General features: G+C 35.5%; 1 protein-coding gene across 1 annotated transcript; it reads left to right on the top strand.

The window, feature by feature from the left end:
• Positions 1-13,450: 13,450 nt before the first annotated feature.
• LOC138384424 (olfactory receptor 4C15-like) lies at positions 13,451-14,386 on the top strand. The gene has a single exon (XM_069469927.1). The coding sequence runs from the start codon at positions 13,451-13,453 to the stop codon at positions 14,384-14,386; it is 936 nt and encodes a 311-aa protein (XP_069326028.1).
• The last annotated feature ends 2,162 nt before the right edge of the window (positions 14,387-16,548 follow it).

The raw sequence follows: 16,548 nt of genomic DNA, 5'->3' as shown, positions 1-16,548 counted from the left end.
GCAGGGTGGATGGGAATTCCCTGGTACTGTGATGAGCTCCTCAGTCAGTAGAGACACAGCCTCAAAGGGATGCAGTTGGAATGATGTAAGTCTGCACATTGTGGAATTCTGTGCCTTTTGAAAATGGCACTTTGCCCTCTTATAGTCCAGGTCCTTTACACAAAGGAGAACATCTTATTAATGATGTTTCTTCTAAAAGGTGGATTGGAAACTGCTTACAAAGTAAGCTCAAAATACAGCCAAATGGCAGGCACAGTCCCATGAATGATTTTGTAAACAGCTTAGCTGGCTTTCATTTTTGGCAACTTTTCCTATGGAGATGAAATTTAAGTTCCTCTGCCAACCACAAAGGTTGTTTCTTATTTAAGTCCTGGGACACTTGGCACATGTGTTTTCAATGTTTTGTTAAAATCATTAGAAACTCTAGTCCTATCAAATAACTCCCCATTGAATGATTAGATGATTTGTTCCCTGTGCTGATCCTGACTTACTTTGAAGCTCTAGTGTGTCATGGAGGTGGCCTTAAGAATTTATTTGAGCATTAAGCATCCTCCTATTAATTTAAGCTACTATTTTGAAATTGTTGAAATAATCAAATCACTTAAATACATGCACAATTCTATTATATTTAAAATGTGTCATTAATTCACTTTTTTAAAATCTATATACACAAATTGTGCTCCCAGGATGAAGAGACTTGAACTATCAACAATTTCTAGCTTGATTGGTTTTAATCTCTTTTGGCAAGTTATCAGAAATTAAGTGTCTTCCTTTTGGCTTCTAGCCAGGTAATTAAGATTAGCAAATAGGAGTATGTATGTTGCAGAGATGTGCTCTTAGGAAGAGGAGGAACAGAAATAGCTCATACATCTAGAATGGTTTTACAGAGATCATCTGTTTCTCTTCTTTCTTTTGATTCTGTCTCTCTCTAAGTGTTTATATATATGCATATAGAGAGAGTATATGTATTTCTGCTTTCTTCTCGTACCAACTTCCTTTCATCTTTATTTTTCTACTAATTGTTTTAGAGAAAGAAGTTATGTGGTATTTCCCTGTCTGTTTTAATTAGTTAGTGATACTTCAAATTCTGGCTTTCATTTTTAATGCAAAGATGAATTGGATTGTAAACATATTTATCTATGTAAACACACATTTATTTGTGAGCAGCTGCGTTCATGCTGAGTTTCATGCTGATGATTTGCTGGGGAGGGGGCGGTGATATCAAGGGAAGTTGTACAGGGACTAAGCCCTCTCCATCCAGGAGCATTCCAAGAAAGCATTAATTTTTGTATCTACAGTGGTGTAGCAATTTTCATCCTATAAAAGTGCTCCTGTAGATAATTCTGTCCCCACTCATCTCTCAAGGAAAGCAAACTGAATTAAGAAGACTTATGAACAGTAATAATCCTTTTAAATCCCTTAATTAGAGATGCAGGCTATTGATGATACATGTGCTCAGGTTACAGACCTTCTGAGGACATGGGGCCACTGATTGCTTATTAGAAATGGAAACCAAGGGCCCCATGCTAGACACATTACTATCACCTTCTTACAATTCAAGATTTTACTGAAGAAATTGTTTAGCTCCATAAGAAATTCAGATGCCAGATACACACATGAGCTATAAAGTGAACTTCCTGGATTCAGATCCTGACTCTATAACATACTAACTGTATAGTCTTTAGCAAATTAATTATTTTGCATTTTCACGGCCATAAAATGTGCCATATCTTTTCCAGATGTGAGGATTAAATGAGAAAATATGTATAAAGTACTATCAAAATGTCAGGTACGTAGCAGGTGCTAACTAATGTATTAAGTACTACTCAGCCATAAAAAAAAAAAGTGGTGAACTAATACCTCTTACATTTCCTGGATGGAGCTGGAGCCCATTCTTCTAAGTGAACTATCACAGAATGGTAAAACAAACATCACAGCACTCACCATTAAATTGGTACGAATCGATCAACACTCATGTGCACATATGGAAGTAACATTCATCGGGGATCAAGGAGGTGGAGGGTAAGTGGTAAATTCACACCTAATGCGTGCAGTGTGCACTGTCTGGGGAATGGGCATACTTGTAGCTTTGACTTGGGTGATGCACAATATTCTGAAATTAAAAAAATAAATACATAAAAGAAGCCAAAATATACACTTTTTATGAATTACATAAACCTGTAATACTAGGAAATATACACTTTTTATGAATTACATAAACCTGTAATACTGGGAAAGATTTTAAAAATTATCATTAATGTGATATGGACAACTGTATATAGACATATCTCTATATAGATCTTATTCTGATTTTAATTTAGATTTACCTTAAGACCAATAATACACATATTGTTTTGCTATCACACAATTCTATCAATAAATAATTGAATTAAGGTAAATTAAGATGAAATATAATTTTTCACCTTATCATTTGGTACATATAATCAAGACTAATAATATTTAGTATTAGTAAGTCTGTGTGGACAATTACTCTTTAATATACTACGGATGGGAATAAAATCTGGTACAGATTTTTGTTTTTATTAAGCATGTGAATTGTTTTTACTTCGTGATGACATTTCTAGGAATTTCTCCCACAAATATTTAAATCAGTGCAAAGACATCGAAACAACCCAAGTTCCCCTGAATACATGAGTGGATTAATAAAATGTATAGGTATACCATCCTATGGTATACTACTCAGCCATAAAAAGTGATGAACTAATAACCTCTTGGAATAATCTGGGTGGAACTGGAACCCATTCTTCTAAATGGTATCACAAGAATGGAAAAACAAACACAAGTGCTCACCAATACATTGTAACTGATGGATCAACACTTATGTGCACATATAGAAATAACATTCATCTGTGATGAGGCAGGTGGGAGTGGAGAGGAGAGGATGGGTAAATTCATACCTAACAGGTATGGTATGTGCTGTCTAGACAATGGGCACCCTTGTAGCTTTGCCTGGGGCAGTGCAAAGGCAATTTATGTGACCAAAATGTTTGTATCCCTGTAATATTCTGAAATAAAAAAAAATCAGTGAGTAAAGATGTCTGTAAAGTAATATGCATTGCAGCATCATTGTGTATGGCAGTGTATTGGAAACAGCAATAATGTCAAGCAAAAATAGGCTGGTTAAAGGAATTATGATGCAACCATAAAATGGTATTATGTGCGGCAATTCAAAAGAAAGAAATTTATAAACTCTCTCATGAGATAATGTCCATGAAACTATTAGATTAGAATTTCAGACTGGGTACAGTGGCTCAGGCCAATAATCCCAGCATTTTGGGAGGCCAAAGAGAGAGGATCACTTGAGCTCAGGAGTTTGTTACCAGCCTGGGAAACACAACAAGACCCTGTCTCTGCAAAGAAAGAAAGAAAGAAAGGAAGGAAGGAAGGAAGGAAAGAAAAGAAGAAAATAATTAGACAGGTGTGGTGGCATGTGCCTATAGTCCTAGCGGCTCAGGGGGCTGAGGTAGGAGGATTGCTTCAGCCCAGTGAGCTATGATCATGCCAGTGCACTCCAGCCTGTGTGACAGAGTAAGACCCTGTCTCTGAAAGAAATAAAAATAAAAATAAAATTTTATTCATCATATTTTCTATACTTTATATAAAGTAAAATACATAAATGATTGTACATATAAAATATATATACTAATGACCTTCTAAAGACTATGCGCTAAAGTGTTTTTTATTTTTTAATTTTTAATTGACAATAATTATATATATGTACGGGCTATAATGTGATGTTTTGAGGTATGTATAATTGCATGATGATTAAATCAAGCTAATTTTATCCATCACTAGTGCTTATGGTTGGCAGCGATCCTTTGACTTTAAACTTTTTGTCACTATATATATTTTTCATGGGCTGTGCTTTACTTTCCTAATTTATAAAAATAACAGTGAAAACCCTTGAGTTTTATTTAACCTATTTTGCTTTTGGTTAGAACTGCAGGCTGTTTTAGGAAATGGTTTTGGAAGACTTGTCTTTTAAAGGCAATTCAAAAACTTGCATCCTGCTGTGCCTTGGGGAGTACTAAGCTGATATCCTGCTGACCAGGTGAGCACTTAGTAGCAGTGTAGGTAAGCACAGGTCTGTGGGATCCATGCAGAGGTGGGGGGCCTGCTTGAAGGTAGTTTGTGCTCAGTATCATTCTCCACGTCCTGGGAAAAGAAATGAGGATACTGATCTAAGCCTTTTGCATTGATAAAACCATTTAATCCTTACAAAAACATTTGGAGATAGGTAACATTAGTTTTCCATTTTATAGAAAATGAAACTGGGGCGCAGAGAGGTTGTCTGTCATATAATAACTACTCACACGTAAGAACTAACTGTAATGTGGAAAATCAGGAATATTACACAGGTAGAGATAGCTCTCATTGCCAGTCTACTTGGGTGCATGTACGCAAGGCACCTTGCACCTAGAGCTAGTAGGGGTGAATGTGACTAACTTTATGAGACATAAGCAACATGAAAAACATTACAATGTTTAATAAATATTTAAATATAATTTAAGTTACTATATTATTATATTTTAATGTCTATGAGTTTAAACATTAAAATTTAAACCATAATGCTAGGCATTTAATATGTTTAATATGCACTCTCAGAAAAGCAACTGAGATTACGAGGGAGTGTCTATCCTCTAGTTAAATTACATCCCGGGAAGATCTGTCATATAATCTAAGTTTTTGGGATGTCAAATTCCATAGGTTTCAACTATGTACACCTTGCTTTTCTGTCTTCATACCTTGTTAATGCTGTTGCCCTTGTTGCTCATTTTATAAGTAGCAAATTTTTAAATTTAGGATTTTCTAAATTCTCTCTCATGTCAAGATCTAGCCCATTTCATATTCTTTGAAATCTGTAGGTCATACTGATGTTTTTCCATTCTTGTGATACTACACTTACAAGAATGGACTCTAGTTCTATCCAAGTTATTTCAAGAAGAATTCTTTATTCATTTTTTATGGCTGTGTAGTATTCCATGGTATACATATACCACACTTTATTAATCCACTCATGGATTGATGGGCACTTGGGTTATTGTCACGTCTTTGCAATTGTGAATTCTGCTGCTATAAACATTCCACTGCAGGTGTCTTTTAACAAAAAGAAATAATAAACTAAGAAACACATAGAATGAAGTAGAAGATGCTAACTGTGGCTTGAAGTAAGAACCAGGGTCCCAGAATAAATTCTGAAGTCTTGTTGCTGAGTGATATTTACAAAATAGCACCCTGACTAGGACTGTGGTCCATATAAGGTGATTCTTCTGTGTCAGGACACACATATAACATTTCAATTAAAACAAAATAACACTTTTGTCTAAATTCCACAGACAATTGAAGTGATAGCATTTCTGGGCCTTAACTCACTTCAATTTTGATTTTTCTGTAGGACATAAATAGACGTATAGATAGGTAGGATAAAATACTTGAAGACTGTATACAGCAACAAATTGTTTGGTGTGGTTCCTGGGCCTGATGAGCTAAATTAAAGTTGTCCTTCAGGTTTCAGTCTCAATGCTACATTTTTTTCTTAAACAGACATAACATATCTTCTTCTCAAATAAAATAAGTAGAGAAAAAATCCTTTAATCTCTACAAATGGTGCTTTTAGTTTTAAAGTCTTAGAATCTCAAGATCAGACTCTGAAAGGAAAAAATAACATTCTGATGAACTTATGAATCTTTTCATAATTATACATAAAATGTTATCCTTTAATAAGCACTCATTGCTACCCTAGTCACAAAATAATGTACGTTGTCCTTATGGATTCATGCTGTCTTATCCCAGAACTCAGCTCTTTTATTTAGTAAGTACAATTGCTCTAATTCTGCAGAGACACTAGATATTCCATCACAGTATACACAGTGTCCTAGTCCTGAACATCAAGGAAAATGAAAGCATCTTCAAAAAGAACTTAAAAAAGAAAAAAAGAAAAAAAAACTCTCTAATTCATCAGAGACATAAAAGTTTTCCCACCACTTTAGCAAGACAACCCACATAAAATTGTGTTTGGAAAATGATACTCAAGGGAAATTTCCAAACCCTGGGGGGAAGCTGAGAAGCAATTCTACAGACTCCTGACCTCTCAGGAAAAAGTCTTTAAATTGCAGTGGGAAACCACAGTGAAACTGTTGTTTATTTATTTTTCCTTAAACCATGTAGAAGATGGCACTTAGTAAAGCCGCAAGGGACATTCTCTACCTCCTCTGGCAGAGATGCTCTTCCCGTCTCTCTTAGATGTAGAAGGAAGGGTTGGAAACAACCTTCACTTTTTGGCCAGCCATGAAATGAATTTTCTCCATGGAGAATGGGAGATGACCATCACCAGAATTTTCAATGATAAATGGTGAGTTTATAATTCACATTTTTGTATTTTCAGAGACGATTTCAAATTGTGAGATAGTGCTTCAAAGTGTGGGTGTTGTAGTCTGGCTATAAAGTGTAATGCAGGCCGGGCGCGGTGGCTCACGCCTGTAATCCTAGCACTCTGGGAGGCCGAGCCGGGTGGATCGCTCGAGGTCAGGAGTTCGAGACCAGCTTGAGCAAGAGCGAGACCCCGTCTCTACTAAAAATAGAAAGAAATTATATGGACAACTAAAAATCTATATAGAAAAAATTAGCCGGGCATGGTGGCGCATGCCTGTAGTCCCAGCTACTCGGGAGGCTGAGGCGGTAGGATCGCTTAAGCCAAGGAGTCTGAGGTTGCTGTGAGCTAAGCTGACGCCACGGCACTCACTCTAGCCTGGGCAACAAAGTGAGACTCTGTCTCCACAAAAAAAAAAAAAAAAAAAAAAAGTGTAATGCAATCCATGAGCCTATCACTTAAGAACTGTGCACACTTGGGCTAGTCACATAACCTTTCTGGCTCTTAGACTTAAGGAGGCTAATAACATTACCAAGCTGAAAGGATGTGGAAACAAATAAAATAATACATGTGGAGTCCATAGAACAACACTTGATACATAAGATGTCCAATATACAACAGCTGTTAGAATGCAAATTCTTGTTTGCTTAATGGGGGAGGGTGGTAGGAGCTCCTAATTACTTCAAGTCTAATGAAATTAGACCTATCTTCAGCCTTTCATATTCAAGTTAAATCTGAATAACTTAGAAATGCAACAAGTACATATTTTTGTCCTTCGTCTCAGATAGCATTTTATTTATTCTTTCTAAAATATTCTCATTTATCATTTATCCTCTGTTGCTCTCCCCATCCTGATGTTTTAGATTAAAAAGCAGAATTTTCTGAGGCTATTTAAACAACACTGATGTAACATGGTAAGTTCAAGTGCTGCCATTTACAGAGTTATTGATAGAATACAGCAGAGTGGTCTCCAGTTCCATTCAGGTTAGTAAAAAAGTATTAGTTCAGTATTTTTTTTTATGACTGGGAAGTACTGTATAGTATACATATACCACATTTTATTAATCCACTCATGTATTGGTGGGCATTTGAGTTATTTCCACATCTTTGAGATTGTGAATTCTTTTTTTTTTTTTCCAGATGTCACATCTCATCTTTTTTCTTTTAATTTGTTAGCTGAGAAAAAATAGCACAGATACATTGTTAAGGAATGCGGTGTATCTTTACAAATGTGACTTTAAAAGTTACACAAATCAGGGTTTATCCATATGACTATATAAAGTTTGATGTGCTAAAAGAAAAAAAAATATCTTGTTCCCATGTTAAAATACAAAGACTAAGCAATATGTGAATGATGATAAGCTTAACGGTATTTTCATGATTGGTAAATTAGTTAACAACTTAATTTTTAAAAGATAATGGTATATAAATGCACTTTTTCTCTTGACACTAGCATTGGATATGATCACACTTTTTAAAATATTTTAATGCAGGTGATTTTTAGATGTTAAGATTATAAAATCTCCAAAATGTAACTGGCAAACAGTGTATTTTATTTAAATCATACATGTTTTTTTTTTGACCTTAAAACATCTAAAATTTAATAACAATTTTTTATATTTCATCTTATTGTTATGGGGGATACAGAATTGCAGGTTACATACGTTGCCCACGTACTGCCTTTCCCCCCAAGTCAGAGCTCCAGGCGTGTCTGTTCCCCAGATAGTGCGCGTTGCACCCATCATGTAGGTATATATCCCTCCCTTCCCCACCCCCCCTTCCCGAGTCAGCACCTTCAAGTGTTACAATTCCCCAAATGGTGCGCAATGCACTCATTGTGTAGGCATACCCCCATCCCCTCCCCCACCCCCCACCTCAGTCTGATATCCCATTGGTGTCATTCTGCTGCTGTATACATTCAAGTGCAAGTGTCTTATAACAAAAATTTTTTGTACCCCTGTAATGCTCTGAAATAAAAAAAAAAAAAGAATACAGCATTTACTATTTCCACAATGACATCCTAACAAATAGCACAGGGAAGGACATTAAGTGTAAGAAATCATGACTCTCATCACAGAGTGCAGTCCTCTGATTTTAAATATGTCCACTTCATTTTCCCTAAGCACATTTGAGGTTACAAATAGATTAGGTACCTGCCTCAACATTGTTCAGGAAAAATGAAAGTAATTTAGGGATAGTTGTCATGGCTTTGGCCCTTCCTTAAAATGAGCTAAATCACTGAGACAGTGGGAAAAAAGGTCCAGGCATCCATCAGGAAGGACACCAGTGGAACAGAGAAAGTTTTTTATTTCCAAATTCTAGAAACAGTAAGACGATAAAAGTTGAGAGATTTAGGTAAATTTATAGAGCAACATTGAGGGGACAGAAAGGATCCGAAAATCTGAAATTGGAGGAGAACATAGTTCTCAGATTTCCAGGGAAAGGAATATGCTTTGCTAGACAGGCACAGAATAAATCTTTTGTTCCTGAATAATAATCCTGGATCAAAAATATGGTGGATTTAAGGGACTTAACAGGGAGGATAATTACAAATAGGATTTTAATTTATTCTTTTTCTTTGTAATAACAATATTTATTCCAAAAAAAGTATGCAAATGTGACTGAAATGCCCACATCTGTACATAAGATGCATCTAAAATTTACTGCTTGAAATATAACATAAACATTACTACTTATTCCTGTTGTAATTCTGAATGTTATGTATATTTCAACCTTGAAACAGATTCCATTGTTTTTGGAATGAATGATGCTAGATTTAGTTTTGTTGCAGAAACTGATTGGAAGGAAATAATAGGCAATGTCGATAGTGGGCATGAGGAGGTCAACTTCCCAAGGTCACAGCTGTAAAAGATGCTTTCAGCGGACCTGAGCAATCTGAGGTGCGGCCCCAGCATATTGAGGGTGTGGCTGTCAGGAAAGGAAAGACCATCGTAGGTTCTAAGAGAAATATGGGCAGAATAAGCTGCTAACAATAGAACAATTTGAATTTAACATCAATATCAAAATGAGTACATAAAGGACAGGGAGAGCTGGCCCCATGGTATGGCTGTTTATGAAGAGTATACAAAAGTTTATAATTTTAACGTAAGATTCTGTGTAATGTTAGCACGTTCGTTCCATCTTTGCAAATGAATTATGCCCAATCTCCACCTCCATGTTCTGAACTATTTAGATGGAAAAAAATATGCCATTGTGTGTTTCAAACTTGTTTAATTTTAAATATCCTCATAATAATATATACATGGGAAATAAAAAGTCACTATAATTTTTATGTTTCCTTCTAGATTATAAAATTATATTTAAAAATATCTGTATAAATGAGCAGAGTTTTTACAATTTTTATTCTGTTTTTCTCACTCATATTGTAAAGATGCTTCATATTCTATATCCTCATATTATTAGTGTTTTGTTTAAAGCACCATGTGATATTAATTTCTAATAGCCTCATATACTTCCTATCATTGAATATTTTCGCTGTTTATGAAGTTTCACTATTCTAAATGACATGGCACAATCTTTCATTATAAAACTTCCTCATTTCATTTTGCCCTCAGAATAAATTTTTAGAGTTGGGGTTACTTGTATAAAAAACACAAACATTTTGATGATTCTGAAATTATTTAATAATATTTTTTTCAAAAAGATTACATGGATAAAGCAGTTTCATTGCAAGTTTAGAATGGGTATAATTGAAAAATAGCATGATGCAAAATACATATATTCTTATGACTGATTCAATTTTCCAAACCATTTTATGTCTGTAGGGAAATTGTACTTAAAAATAATACTGACATCAATATTTGATTTCTACTTTACAAAACACATTAATAATCATTGTCTGTCTTACTTTCATGAGTCAGGCAGCTTGAACAAGTGTGACTATTTTACAGCAGAGGAGGCTGAGGCATCGTGGTTTGCTCAATGACACATGACTAGTGCAGGATGAAGCTGGGATTGCTAGCTTTTTACTAGCACAAATTGAACAATTTCTTTTGTTTTTAATTTACTTTTTCTTGGGGGTAATTGTAGATTAACAGAAAACTTGCTAAGATACTATGGAGAGTTCCTGTATACTATTCACTTAGTTTCCCTTACTATTACCATCTTACATTACCATGTGTATGTCTGTCCAGACTATTACATGAACATTGACATATTACTATGAACTAAATATCATATTTTATTCACATTGCACTAATTTGTCAATTTCTGTCCTTTTCTGCTCCAGTATGCAATCTGGGACAACTTAGTACCTTTTGGACAATTATCTTGTAAACAATTTAAAATCATAAATCTTGTGATCATAAACAATGGGCACACTATAGATTCCATTTTCAAAGTTTTAACATTTAAAATATTTCTTTCATCTGACAAAAAGAAGGAGTTGTTTATATCTAATGAATATTTTAATTCTAAAATGGTATTGCTCTTAGAAAAACCTGGATAAAGGAAGTGGAGAGATTAAGAATTATGTAATTATTCTATTAATATCAAGCTTGGCTTCCTTTCCACCACACATCCAATTAAGTTTGTTTATTTTTTTTAATTTTTTTATTTCAGCATATTACAGGGGTACAAATGTTTAGGTTGCATATATTGGCTTTGCCCCACCGAGTCAGAGTTTGAAGCATGTCCATCCCCCAAACCATGCACACTGCACCCATTAGGTTTTGTACAATGAAGCTATCTGAAATACAAGTGGATGCTACTGGGTCTGAGAGCCACAATAATTTATTCAGAAATTACTAAGGACGTTTAAAAGTGTTGTACATATTATAAATATCATTTCAGTACTGACACTGACCAAACAACATATATTACATTTGTAACTTAAAAAAAAAAGGATGAGTAAAAATATCTTGGTCATGGTGACGTACGAATTAAGACTGAAGATGTTATAACTTCTGTTCTGTGTCAGTGACTCTGAGAGCTGGTTCTCACCACTCATTGTGACTTCCCATGCTTTTTACTGCATCAATGCTTTTGTGTGTGTTGCCTTATCTGATTCTCAATAGAACCCTATCAATAGAAATTTTTCTTGCATCCATTTACAGAAGTGGCAACAGAGGCTTTGAGAATTTGAAAAATTGTAAGTAACATGCTCCACCCCAGTAGCAGATCCTGGATTTGAACCCAGGTCTATGTGAGTCTGGCCCTAATGTTCTTACTCAGTTCACTACATTGTCTTTCCTGCTTTGGTCCTACGCTAAGCTGAGCACTGTTGGGTCATATATTGATATTTTTTGCTTTGTGCTAACTGCGCGTTGACTGATCCAATGACCTTACTGGGTTTGGTTGAACTATTGTTTTCTTGGCAACAACTTCTAACTGGATATGGGGTTCATCATGCAGGCACCAGCAAGAATGACCCTAGAAACATAAAGGAAATGGTTGTTTTAAAGTAAGCCAAAGGACAGATATTAACATACACAATTGTGCATTTGTTAGTTTTATTAACATTTGATTCTTTCTGTTAACTCTAAGTGGCATTCAAAAAGAAAAATCACCTTATGTGTAAGCCTCAAAATAAATCCCATATTTCTTTTATTCACCTGTTTTTCAGCAAAAACATATATGTGTACACGTACAAATATTAACACATGCAGACATGCATATGTTCTATTTGACTGATACATTTCAGTTACACATATAGATGAGGATCCACTCATCCTGTGAAGCTGTGTCTACCTGAGGAAAATGAAGTCTCAGGTTGGATAATTATCTGGATGACGCATTCCAAAGCTTTCTGTGGGAAGGTCGATGGCTTTGTAAGTGTACTAGTAACTACAATTGATAAGGGCACATTATCATAAGCAACATCTTCACATTTTCAAACATGACCCACATTATAATCCTGGAAGATGAGCAGGTGAGCTATTACTGTATACACACAACTCTGCTTTACAATAATATCAAATAAATTTGAAACATCTATATCCTTAGTAGTTACACTTGATCACACCTGACCACATTCTGTAAATAATTGGCAAATAATTAATAAAGCCTCAAGACTCTGTCTTATAAGAAACTTGTTTCTATTCCTTGCCTATGTGGTGGCTGCCAATTTGTACATGTAAGTGCTTGTAGAAAGGTCACCCATGCTCTGAAGTTCTTGCTGAAACAAAAATCCCACTCCTTTCCCTGTTGATCCAGTGGGCGCTGGAGCCAGAAGTTCTGTTTTCAAACCCCAGATCAAACATCTGTTGTTTGCTTGAACTTAACCTCTTTAAGCATGAGTTTCCCACCAAACAGGGACAATAGGACCTATCAGAAACTGTGTTCTAGGCAGTGGGTCCTGAGACCCATCTTACTTCACATAGTCACCATGACAACACTCTGGAATTGGCATTATTATTTCTATAAACTTCTCATTTTAAAATGACAGATTAAAAATAAACTCAGTACATACTTGTTATGTATGACATAACAGCCTGGTATTTTCCCCAGTTCATTCTCTTTTATGAAGAATGAAATAATTCATTTAAAGGCCCCACACAGTTCAGACATTCAGAGAAACATATGAGGAATAGGCATGATTTTCAAGAAACTTTTAAACTACATGCTATTTCTTCTTCTATTTGTAGCTGAGGCAGTCTCCAGCTTAGGATGTCATGCTGGTCACCCCTGCTCCCATTCCATGCCAATGGCAGGCATCACCAATAAATTACAGTCCTCTTATCCTCATAACTTGGAGGTGGCTTCAGAATGCTTCTCAACAATTCACTCCAGGAAGCCACCAGTAAATGATCAAAGCTGGCACTTGAGATGAAAACTATTTCTCTTCTCTACCACATGTGGATGCTTTCCATACCCCATATTGAAACTCTGCTTCTTAAGGCATTCGATAATTTATCTCCAACCCAATAAAGGTTTGTGTTCACAGTGATAACACAAGCACTAAGATAATTTTGTATACAGATGTGCCACCTTATTGATCACTATGATACTGTAAACCTAACTGAAGAAATTTTTCTTTATCATGACTACAGATTCTACATGATCACCACCGTTGGAAGTTTTACCTTTTGCTTGGAAATCATGCAAAACCAAAGCGTTGTTACTGAGTTTGTCTTCCTGGGGCTCTCACAGAATCCAAATATTCAGAAAATATTATTTGTTGTATTTTTGTTTGTCTACATTGCAACAGTCGGGAGTAACATGCTAATTTTAGTAACCATCCTCAGCAGCCCTGCACTACTGGGCTCCCCCATGTACTTCTTCTTGGCTTTCCTGTCCTTCCTAGATGCATGCTTCTCCTCCGTCTTCATGCCAAAGATGATTTTGGATTCCCTCTATGAAAGAAAAACCATCTCCTTTCAAGGCTGCATGATACAGCTGTTTGCTGACCACTTCTTTAGCGGGGCAGAGGTGATTGTCCTCACAGCCATGGCCTATGATCGGTATGTGGCCATTTGCAAGCCTTTGCATTACTCTTCCATCATGAACCGCAGGCTCTGTTGCATTCTTATTGCGGTAGCCTGGACAGGGGGCTTCTCGCATTCCACGATACAAATTCTCTTTACTTTCCAGTTGCCCTTCTGTGGTCCCAATGTCATTGATCACTTCTTGTGTGACTTGTATCCATTACTGGATCTTGCCTGCACTGACACTCACATCTTTGGACTTTTTGTGGTCGTCAACAGTGGGTTTTTCTGCATCATAATCTTCTCCTTGTTGCTTGTCTCCTATGCTATCATCTTGTTCTCCCTGAGAACTCATAGTTCTGAAGGACGGAAAAAAGCTCTGTCTACCTGCGGATCTCATGTTGCTGTTGTGGTTTTGTTCTTTGTCCCGTGCATTTATACATACTCACGACCTCCATCTACTTTCTCCTCCGACAAAATCGTGGGAGTAGTTTACACCATCCTAACTCCCTTGTTCAATCCTCTGATTTATACTTTCAGGAATAAGGAGGTAAAAAATGCCATGAGGAAAGTAAGGAAGAGATTGATGGCAGTTCCTGATGGAAAATAAATTATTAAACTTTTTTTAATAAAATCAAGGTTAAGAGAAAAAAATAAAAATACTCTTGAACAAAATCTTTATGGACTATACATTCTACAGAAAAAGGTAACATAATGTTATAACAAAAAGAATTAATGGAAGGTCAAAAAATTATATTTTCACCTTCTGATCACTCATCAACTCTGAATTAACAGCCCAGTATCCACATATGTATATTAAGAGCGTTCAAATTTATATTTACTTAGAATCTAATAATCAAAAATTTTCAATCACATATCCATTATTTCAAGCTTCCTCTATCAGTGCTCAATTCTAACAATTCTTTAATCCCATCACAACCTACAAACCATTGCTCCTGTCAACTCTTTACATGACCCCAGGCATATTCCTGCCTAAGAAACTGTAAAATAATTCTCTGTGTCTCAATTATTCCTCCTCCAGGTATGTGTATGTCTTACCCTTTCACTTCCCTTGGTTGATTATTCAAATGTATCTTCTCAGTAATGCATTTTGTGACCACCTCACAATATAGCAAATCTCATCCACTATTTGTGACTCCTTTTCCTACATTTCTGCTTAATTTTTCTTTCTAACACTTATCATTACCTAGCATGTCATACAGTTTATGCATTTTATTTATTGTTTATACACTAGAAACTAATATATACAAGGGTAAGGATTTTCATCTTTCTCAAAAACTTTACTGTGGAATCTTAAATTCAGATGATTAGGGAAAAAACTATTTTACTGTTAAATTGCCAATGCGTAAAACAGTCTAACACATAGTAAGTGGTAAATATATATGTGTTGAATTAACAAACGAACAATAATAAAGATATATAAATAGGCTTCTTCTCCTGGGTGTAATGCAATAACTCATGGCCAAATATACTATTGCCGTGAACAACTAGACATGCCAGACACAATATAGGAATCACCTGAATGAGGTACTGGAGACCTGCTGAGAAAACCAAAGCTGAAAGGGATATTACTAGAGAGACAAGATCCTCAATAAAGTGTGTTGAATTTTGTGGCCACTTTTATCCTGGGAGCATGTCTTGATTCTTGGCATGGGCCCGAGGTGGAGAGTCTGGGCTTTGCACAGGTAGAGGGTCCCTGCTGGAGGTGGGGTAGGGAAGAGACACCAACAAAGCTTTTGGAGGAAATGTGGAGAGCTTGAGTCAGGAGGCAGTACATTTTCCCCAGTTTTAGGGGTGAATAGGATTGTTATTAATTGAATTGCATCCCCCCAAAAAAATGCTGAAGTCCTAACCTCAGTATCTGTGAATGTGAACTTACTTGGAAATAAAGTCTTTACAGATGATCAAGTTAGGATGAGATTATTAGGGTGAATCCTAATCCAACATAACTGAGTCCTGATAAAAATGGGAAAGAAAAAAACATACACAGAGGGAGAATGTCACGTGAAGAGGTAGTCAGAGAGATTGGGTTATTCATCTACAAGCTAAAGAATTTCAAAGATTGTCAAGAAGTCATCAGAAGGTAAGAGAGAGGAATGGAACAGATTCTCCCTCTTAGTCCTCAGAAGGAACCACATAATGAAATGAAATAATAACAAACAGAAGGCAAAAAAACAGAATGTAAAAATGAGGAGAACATGAACAAAGTCAAAACCTGGCTCTTTGAATAAATAAAACTGATAAATACGCACCACTGTGGTAGTAGTTACATGGGTGTATACGTTTGTCAAAACTCCCCTCCTATACATTTTTAAATGCCACATTTTATTGTATGTAAATTATATCTAGATAGGTGGATTTAAAATAAAAACATGTAAAAACAACCATAATCTTCTTTCCATTCCCTTTCTCTTTTTTCTCCTCTTCCCTTTATTGAGTTACTGATTTCAAAATGTTATAGAAATTATACAAGTTTTATTAGTCGTTTTCATTGTAATTACTCATAATCTATTTTATCAATATCAGTAGTAATAATAAAAATTATTTATTAATTTATTGTCATGGTTATTAAATATTATATTTAACAGCAATATTTTCCAGAAGAGGAAATTAACAGAAGTTAAGAAAATTGCCTAAAGTCATAGAAATACAAATGATGGATTTAGAATTCAATTCTATTGGTATTAACATCTATTTGAGTCTTTATCTGGGCCATTCCAAAAGATTTGGCAGAAAGGAGAAAGCTTTAGG

This window comes from Eulemur rufifrons, chromosome 6 (genome assembly GCF_041146395.1).
Source record: "Eulemur rufifrons isolate Redbay chromosome 6, OSU_ERuf_1, whole genome shotgun sequence".
Classification (NCBI taxonomy): Eukaryota; Metazoa; Chordata; class Mammalia; order Primates; family Lemuridae; genus Eulemur; species Eulemur rufifrons.
This window is presented reverse-complemented; position numbering and strand designations above follow the sequence as displayed.